This window comes from Austrofundulus limnaeus, unplaced genomic scaffold, assembly GCF_001266775.1.
Source record: "Austrofundulus limnaeus strain Quisiro unplaced genomic scaffold, Austrofundulus_limnaeus-1.0 Scaffold48, whole genome shotgun sequence".
Classification (NCBI taxonomy): domain Eukaryota; kingdom Metazoa; phylum Chordata; class Actinopteri; order Cyprinodontiformes; family Rivulidae; genus Austrofundulus; species Austrofundulus limnaeus.
Genome location: NW_013952450.1, coordinates 2,098,726 through 2,107,427, shown reverse-complemented (window position 1 = coordinate 2,107,427; position 8,702 = coordinate 2,098,726). Strand labels below are relative to the sequence as shown.

Genomic DNA, 8,702 nt, shown 5'->3' with positions numbered 1-8,702 from the left:
GTAATATTTGGGGTCACAAGTTTTTGCCATGAATATTTTGTGGGTCAGAAGATAAAAAGTTTGGGAACCACTGCACTAGACAACCAAAATAGTTTTTTTAATCTGTTAGATGCATTAATATTTAGAGATTTTAACCACCTTTAATTATCACCTGCGAACAATATTTGCTCATATTTATTTTTTTCAAAATGTTGTCAAGTTTGATGGAAGAAATACTGTACCAAAAAATTGCAGTTATTAAAGTCTAAATATTAACACAATATTTGTAAATATAATTTACTTTCAAATATAACTTTAACTCCATGTCCAAAAAGTTTTTTTTCTCTGCCTTAAGCCTTACTTTTGTGTTAATATGAAGGTTCCCACAACCGTTAAAATAAAACTTTTTGCAAAAATGTTAATAACAATTAAAATAAAGTGCTTCCAATTGCCACATTAAAAACAAGAGGCTACAATAGTGTTATTAGAATTTTATAGAAACTTTTTTTTACATTTGATGAAAACAAAAGGGAAAAAAAAATCTCAGTCATGACAGTTAGACCCTCTCCCTATTTATTTTTATGCGTTCCCTGAAAATGGTGCCCCATTAATAAAAACCAACACAGCTCGGATAAATATCACCTTTGAATCATTTATTAGCTTGGATTACTTTAGCACAACAAAATTAATCAAATATGTTTATACAGATGGCATATACACTGAAACAGTCCCTCCCCTTAATAGAAACGCAGGAACTAGAAAAACCTGAATGACAATAATGACGACACGTTATTAAAGTAAAACTCAGCAAAGAAAATAAAAAATCAAGGGAAAATGTAAAAAAGGCAGACACATCCTGATCTGAGTGTTTGAACATGAACACTTATCTGTGCAGGAGAACCCTTCAGTAAGAACCATCTGTGCTGGAACCTGTAAACCTGCTTCTATTTATGTCCCATTGTTCTGTTTGCTTACATCACAGGAAGTCTCTGCTGCCACTCAGAGAACCACTCTTCCTGCAGAGGCTTTCTTCGTCCCTTGTGGTGTTAGTAATCGATGCTTCGGAACGCGGCGACGGTGGAGGCCAGGCGTCGGGGCAGCAGTTTGGCCGTCTGTCTGTAGTCTTCGGGTTTAGCCCTCAGCAGGGTGACGATATGTTGGAGGGTGCGTGACGGCTGCAGGCCCAGAGCATCCATCACGTTGCTCAGATAGTCTGCGGAGAGCAAACCGGATTAAATCCATACCCAACTTTCGATTAAAATGCGTGACAAAACAGTTGGTTCGTTTGCCGTACCGATATCTGTGGCCAGCTGTTTGGTGAATCGAGGGGTCAGCTGGGGGATTAGCAAAATAGCATCGCAGTAGGTCTGCATAGTTGCCCTGGCAATGGAGCCTAGCCAGTAGTCAGCTGTGTTGTCCAGCTCAGGAAGGTCGTCTCCTGAGGAAAAAGGAAGGCAGATTTTAAAGGGATCCCTGATTAGTTGTAACATTAGACTTTATTTGATCAACATTTATTTTAACTGTAAAATAAAGACTGTAAAAATACTGTAGGCTGTTTAGTTTTGTAAATTTTTAAAAATATATTTTAACACGGACGGGGCCATTTTATTTATACACAAAGCATTCTGGGTAAATGATGACGTGGATAGGTCCTCGGTGCGAGGCTGCTAGCGAGCTATATCCACCCTGCAGGTTAATCTTGGACAATATCTGATGATCGACTCTTTTAAATTAAACCAGAGAGCGTTGACAGAGAGGAGAAGGTAGAAATGACTCAGCCTGTAACTCAAAATATGGATGGAGGACAACAGAGCTGCTTCATGGAAGAAGAACCTCAGCTTAGCCTGTTAGCCTTTGCGCTAGTGTCAACACTATATTRCCTTATRTGTATTAGCTCGGCGCTAGTGCGACGAACAAGCTAAACTGAGGTCCTCCATCCATATTTTCAGTTGCAGGCTGAGTCATTTTTRYRTTCCCCTCTCTGTCATGTGGATGGAGGACCTCAGTGACGAGAGGAGAATGTGTAGCGCTGAGCTAATACATACTGTATATATGGCGATAGCTTTGAAGCTAACGCTAAAGCTAACAGGCTAAGCTGAGGTTCTTCTTCCATCAAGCAGCTCTGTTGTCCTCCATCCATATTTTCAGTTACAGGCTGAGTCATTTCTACCTTCTCCTCTCTGGTTTCATTTAAAAGAGTCAATCGTTAGATTTTGTCCAAGATTAACCTTCAGGGTGGATATAGCTCGCTAGCAGCCTCGCACCGAGGACCTATCCACGTCATCATTTACCCAGAATGCTTTGCGTAAAAATAAAATGGCCCCGTCTGTGTAATGGGATTTTTAAACTTTTAGTTTAAAAATTATAAAAACTAAATAGCCTACAGTATTTTTACGGTCTTTATTTTACAGTTAAAATAWATATTTATCAAATAAAGTCTAATGTTACAACTAAAGGTGGATCCCTTTAAGAAAGGCGCAAGGAGCAATAACTTGTGACACAATGRAAGAGTCAACCAAGATGAAAACTAAAAACACAATCAGGACYGATGTATCAGTAACCTTGCTCTGGAGGAAAAGGCAGTTTCCCAGCATGTAAGGCCATCTCTAATGCAGGGTCCTCCTGTGTCACAAAAGGCTCCAAGTGAAGAGGCAGAGACATCAGGTACTGTCCTATCTATGAAGGGGAAAACATAGAACATGGAATAAAACACAATCACATTCACTGCAGTTCACTGCTACACAAAYCTCATTCTGAAGATATGATCATTTTAGCAGGTCTAGAATATACACAGGTGGCAAACTAAAATCAATTTATTTATGCTAGAGTCACTGTACATAATTATTATTCTTTACAGTAATGATGAGAGCCTAATAAGTAGATTAACTAATTAGCTGAGTTATTGCTTGTTGCAATTATCAGTTATTGGTTATCTTGTTTTAAACTGTTGTGTGACAAAGAATGTAGCTGTTTTCACACCTTGTCTTTTTAACAGTGGTATACCATATCTATAAATAAGCATGTCTATTTGGCACAATGTTATAAATTATAAGCTTGGATTTAAACTTGACTAACATTTGTGATATATTCCTGCGGTGACAGGCTGAAAGTCGGCAGGTCTTCTGTGTAGCTCTCTCCAATACCAGAAGCCTCTAGACTCTTAATACAAGTGAAAAAAGGAAGAAAAAAAATCAAAACATGAGATCAGAATTAAACACAGAACATCCAACACTCAAAGGCACATGAGTGAAGTCAATCACCCGGTGCTCATGCACTCAAATCATCTCTAATAGCTTCTGAAATCAAATCATGTGGAAACGTGACACGTAATCACCACCTCCATCTTGGACACCAGGCAGAGCTGGTGTTTGATCTGCAGGAAGACGGAGTCGAAGGCCAGCTGGTTGGCCTGCTGATTGAGTCTGGTCAGAGCTGATCTGGGCTCGGCTAACAAGCTRGAGTTGCCTGTGCCCTTCTCCTGTGGGATGAAGGGAAGGAGGCGCGTAAAGAACAGCAGCAGAGAGCCAAACGTAAACCAACAGTCGTCCAACAGCCCCTCAAGCACAAAGCTCCGTGTCATACCTTTAATGAGTAAAGGACTTCCATCAGGTTGTTGTATTCAGCCACATTTCCCCTCTGGAGGTAGTTGTATTCCTGCCAAGGGTTTTTGGGGGTATTCTTCCTCTCAGTGGAGCTGGCCTCCTGGATGCCGGCCAGGCTGCGAGGGCTGTACGACTCTGATAAGTACTTACCGGCCGTGCTCAGGATCCTAAAGGAAGGAACCATTAGAAGGAATGCAAACTTCCTCACAAAATCTGACGTAGGCTGTATCCAAATTCAGGGGCTGCATCCTTCGAAGGCCGATTACATCACAGCGATTGCCGAAGGCTGCCCAAACTTGAAGCTCCCCCAATTGCGGCCTACAAATGTGTCCTCCTATCCACCAATTCAGTGGGTTTGGTGGATCCTTTACTATCACAAGAAGCACTGCAGGCCGACCAGGAGACTTTTGTAATTAATTGTAATGGCAGACGAAGCGAGAGGTGGAGTGAGACAGGAGTACAGTTTTGAATAAAAATCTGGTGGTATTAAAATTGAAAGTTTAAAGCGATTGTGTTGTTAGGCTTTTGTTATTTGCACTGACATGTTTTTCATTTTCAATATCGACACCTTCCTAAAATAATCACAAGTCTTTTTTTTCAAGTTTTTCAGGAATCACAAAAACTTAGCTTCTGTCACACTCAATACATAGGACATTATATTAAGGGGTAGAATGCAATGATTTGATCAACTGAGAATATAGGCAGTTTTACCACTGATTGTCTATATCATGAGATGATGATTTTGCCGAAAAATGATTAAGGCAAATATTTTACAGAGGCAACAATGTTATACTTGTCAGAAATCATCGTAAACGAGCTCGTATGGTGGGGTCACTTAGTTCTTCATGTATTACCTCCAAGCTAATTTTGTTGATGACTAAATTTATAATATTAATATAGAAATTTTTTGTTTGATTTATAATTTAATTAATTTAACTTTCATTACACACATGATTAACACATGATTGCTAGACGACAGGACATACACCAGTTTAAGGGCTTGAATGAAACTGAAGGCTAGACCTTCCAAATTTGCACTTTCTTCCGGACTTCGCGGCCGACAAAAGGACCTGGCCCACGTAGACCGGGTCCTTCGAAGGTCGCAGCCCTTGAATTTGCACACGGCCCTCGTGTTTCCAGAATATCCAACAATGGTTTCAGGGAAAAAAAAGAGAAAATTTCATCCTCACTTGTTTGACAACTGCTGCTCAAACGCCCCACACTGTCTCAGCAGTTCTCCACATGTGGCAATGATCCTGCAGTGACCAAAACCGTAAAGATAGATAGATCTTTATTTGCCATTTGTGCATATACTAGCAGTTTACACACATTAAAGGATCATTTACTTGATCTGAATTTTATGAATAAAGACTAACCTGATTGAATTCTGGAAGGGTGTCCAGTCCTCCTGAAAAACAGATGAACTTGGCATCTCTTCAAGTTTACACTTCTTYCTGATGGACTGGAGTGTTGTGGAGAAGTCTGACACGTACCTTAGATGAACAAATCGTGAAAGTTGGCGCCCTAATTGTTTTTTTTTACTTAAATGTGTCAACAAACACAACAAAGAGATATATTATACAACATATAGCTCATGTCAATAATAGTGATCAGTGGTGGGCACAGCTAACCAAAATGTTAGCCTCAGTAACCTGTAAACACTACACAAATTACTTACGGTAGTTCTGCTACCGCTAAGACATTATAAATGCCAGCAGCTAATGCTAAACTGCTCGTCTTTAACATGTTAACATCCACCATGTGTCAATGATATAAATGCACTACACTGGCAATGTTTTTTTAACACAMCTTTCTTTGACCTTTCRGTCATGGTGTCAGTTTTACAATCAAAATCCATACCTTCAACAGATGTCAAACCAAACCTGAATGTACAAACACCTCAAAATGATTCATAAATTACAGATAAAAGCTTTTATGTCTTGTTCCAGGTGTGGAAGCAGTTTTCAGAAAATAATTCATTTCTTGGCCAAGAGGTGGAGCTAGAACTCAACTGACTGACAGACTTCCCACTTCTGCACAGCAGTAGAAGAAAAAAATATTAATTTCTGCTATAGTTCTTACATTTAAACATTATTAAACACTAAAATAAAAAGATTTGTATGCCCAATTAAAACAAATCATTTTTGTTTCACTCTATTTTGCAACAAATTTAGGAAATCATCTCTGACTGAACAACGTCTCAGCTGTAAAGGATGCTGGGAAAACGTTAAAAAAATATTGTAACAAGTCACAAACGTGAATTTTTAGGAGATATTTGTTTAGGTTTTGTTTATATCCATCCATCATCTATACCCGCTTCTTCGTTTCGGGGTCACTGGTGCCCATATCCAGCAGTCACTGTGCGAGGGGCGGGATACACCCTGGACAGGTCACAAATCCATCACTGGGCCACACAGAGACAAAAAACCATTCACTCACACATACGGACARTTTAGAGTTACCAARTAACCTACCAGTCATGTTTTTGGTCTGTGGGAGGGAGAACACGCAAATTCTACCCAGAAAGATCCCCGGGYCGGGATTCGATCCGGYGACCTTTTTGCTAAGCTCTACCAACTGAGACAATTTATGCTAAAGTCTGTTTTTGACTGTAAACTGACACAATGAGTCAGGAGATCTGGTCCGTATACAAGAGGAGACAGTGAACGTGGAAGTGAATATCCCCAGTTGCAGGGATAAAGTCACTGTAGGGTAGCTTCATTACATCTTACTTTGTGCTGCCTTCTATTCTCAGCACAGCATAGAGTAGCATGCTGCTGCTACATGCTAAAGTCAATGTATTGGTATTTACTGAAATTGTGGCACAATGTATTTTCAAGTTATTAAATAACTGGTCCTATATTAGCAGGAGTAGAGACCAATAACCATTAATAAAGTTTATGCTGAACCGCTCGACAAAAAGCGGGTTAGCAGAACTGTGCCCACCACAGACTGTGAGGAGCTTCCTTACTTGTTGAACAGAGCTTTGAGAGCTTTGAGAAGGCCACACACAGCCAGTCCATCCGTCAGTCTGACACAGCGCTCCACAGCGGCACCGGCCAGACTGAACAGCTTGCTTACAGAGTGGCTCAACTCTTCTACACAATCAATTACTTCCCCATGCTCCTAAAAAAACAACCGAACATGAGAGGTGAGACAATCAGGAAACACAGCAAAAAGCAGATCTGGTGCGTCTGTGTGGGATCTAACCAAAGGAACGGCGCTGATCTGAATGAGAAGATGAGCTTCCTCCAGCTCGCCGTACTGCAGCTGATAGGACTTGTAGGGGTCATAAAGCGCACAGACCAGCTCGTTGACCTTCAGCAGGTTATTCTCACCTGACCAGGAAGACACAGACACAAATTATTAAAAGGCTTAGCAATCAGGAAAACGTATCTCCTGCCACATGTCATGATAGAGATTTAGACAAAGATCCTCTTATGTTGTAGCCATTTTGGTCAAACCTAGGGAAGGAAATGTGTATTATTAACAGGGTTCCCACACCTTGGTCAACATCAAATTCAAGGACCTTTCAAGGACTTTCCAGTAGCAATTTCCTCAAATTCAAGAACCACATGTGACAGCAATTACCTACTGCTACCACAGAATGTTACCAATAAACAGTTTTAATATCATGCAAATTCAATGAAAAACTGGGAATCAATGAAAGAAAGTGGATTAAATGTATACCCTACGTTCATATCTACCAGCTCAGAAAGAAAGACCCGCTCTACTCTGCTCTGATTGGTTTAAGCTACGACTATGGCTCATGTTATTTGTTGAAAGCCACGCCAGTTTACTGTAATCCTGAGTTATCCACCGCAATGTATGTTTTTTTATATTATTTATTTTATTTATTTACAGATAATGAAAATCACGTGTGAATAGAGAACTTCAATCCCCAAAAAACATTCAAGGACTTTCAAGGACAAGCGTATTCTTTGGCTGTTTTCACAAACTTTCCAGGGCCTTGAAATCTTTATTTTTTTTTAATTCACAAACTTTCAAGGATTTCAAGGACCCATGGGAACCCTGTATTAACCRACTTTAAGCTCCAGTCCTGTATTTTCAGTCATATGCTTTAAACAGAGTCAGTACGTTCAGGCCCTCTCCTTCAGGATGACAAAGCTTGTTTTACATTTCAATGTCTGACGTAAAAGGCTCCGCCCCCAGGGGTGGGACCAGGAAGTTAGGTGTTTTGTGCATGTGACTTTACAGGAGTGATTCATCATTATTCAGTATTGTTTTTAGATCCGCCTGAACAGCAGCTGCTCCAGAGAGAGTTTGTTATAGCCTTTTAATGAGGCTATTTAGAAGAGAATCGACTTGTTTTCTGCAAACTTTTTCCATCTTCCAATTCTGATCTAGAAACCAGTATAGCCAGTCTCAGTCTGTTAGCACATGGAGTATGAGTTCTGAAATACTATCAGCTACTTTCACATCAAATTTCTGCTCAATGTCTGTAAAATTCAGAATTAGCTATTTTTGTGGTACATATTTCATTTTCTGAAAGTAAAAAATATATAATCTTGTGTTTCATGAGAAAAGGCAGGCAATAAAAAGTGGTGCCTCTCATRTCCTCTGTGTGTGTCTTCAGTAAAGTCTTGTGTTTGTACAAACCCAGGTGTGGGAGCACGGCAGCCTCCAGGCTGCGCCCGAAGGTGGACGTGGTGTGATGCAGCTCCAGCAGCGTGTCCAGGCGCTCCTCCTGCGCTGCCCGCTCCACGGCCGCACTCAGGCACACGGGGATGGACGGGACCATGGCCCCCAGGGTCTGGATCAGCAGCACCGTCACCACTTCGTAGGGATTTTTGAACACCTGCGGCAAGTTTCACACCACAAGGTCAGTGCTGCCGGYGGGCTTCGGAACGAGCGGCTTGCTGTGGCGCGCGCCTCACCTGGCTGCTCCACTGCACCTGAGCGTGCCAGGTGGAGAGCAGGGTGTCGTAGAGTTCAGACAGCTGCTGATTCAGACTGAGCTCGCTTTGGGAGAGATCCTGCCATATGCTCACCAGCTGGCCCTGGAGACATCAGATTCATGTTTGACTGATTCTAGGGCTGCAACTAACGATTATTTTAATAATCGATTAATCGGTTGATTATTTCTTCGATTAATCGATT

General features: G+C 40.9%; 1 protein-coding gene across 2 annotated transcripts in view; it reads right to left on the bottom strand.

The window, feature by feature from the left end:
* Window positions 1-455: 455 nt before the first annotated feature.
* Window positions 456-8,702, bottom strand: part of cog7 (component of oligomeric golgi complex 7) — an 11,347-nt gene continuing 3,100 nt past the window's right edge. Inside the window, exons 6-17 of one of the 2 annotated variants that reach the window (XM_014008239.1) lie at window positions 8,480-8,602; window positions 8,202-8,400; window positions 6,792-6,919; window positions 6,553-6,707; window positions 4,958-5,074; window positions 4,772-4,837; window positions 3,562-3,748; window positions 3,314-3,457; window positions 3,055-3,138; window positions 2,541-2,655; window positions 1,274-1,417; window positions 456-1,192 (exon numbers count right to left, since the gene is read on the bottom strand). In XM_014008239.1, coding sequence (XP_013863693.1) covers window positions 1,026-1,192; window positions 1,274-1,417; window positions 2,541-2,655; window positions 3,055-3,138; window positions 3,314-3,457; window positions 3,562-3,748; window positions 4,772-4,837; window positions 4,958-5,074; window positions 6,553-6,707; window positions 6,792-6,919; window positions 8,202-8,400; window positions 8,480-8,602 — 1,629 coding nt within the window. In that variant the 3' untranslated portion in view covers window positions 456-1,025. The remainder of the gene's footprint in view (window positions 1,193-1,273; window positions 1,418-2,540; window positions 2,656-3,054; window positions 3,139-3,313; window positions 3,458-3,561; window positions 3,749-4,771; window positions 4,838-4,957; window positions 5,075-6,552; window positions 6,708-6,791; window positions 6,920-8,201; window positions 8,401-8,479; window positions 8,603-8,702) is intronic. The other variant, XM_014008240.1, reaches the window with a different exon arrangement.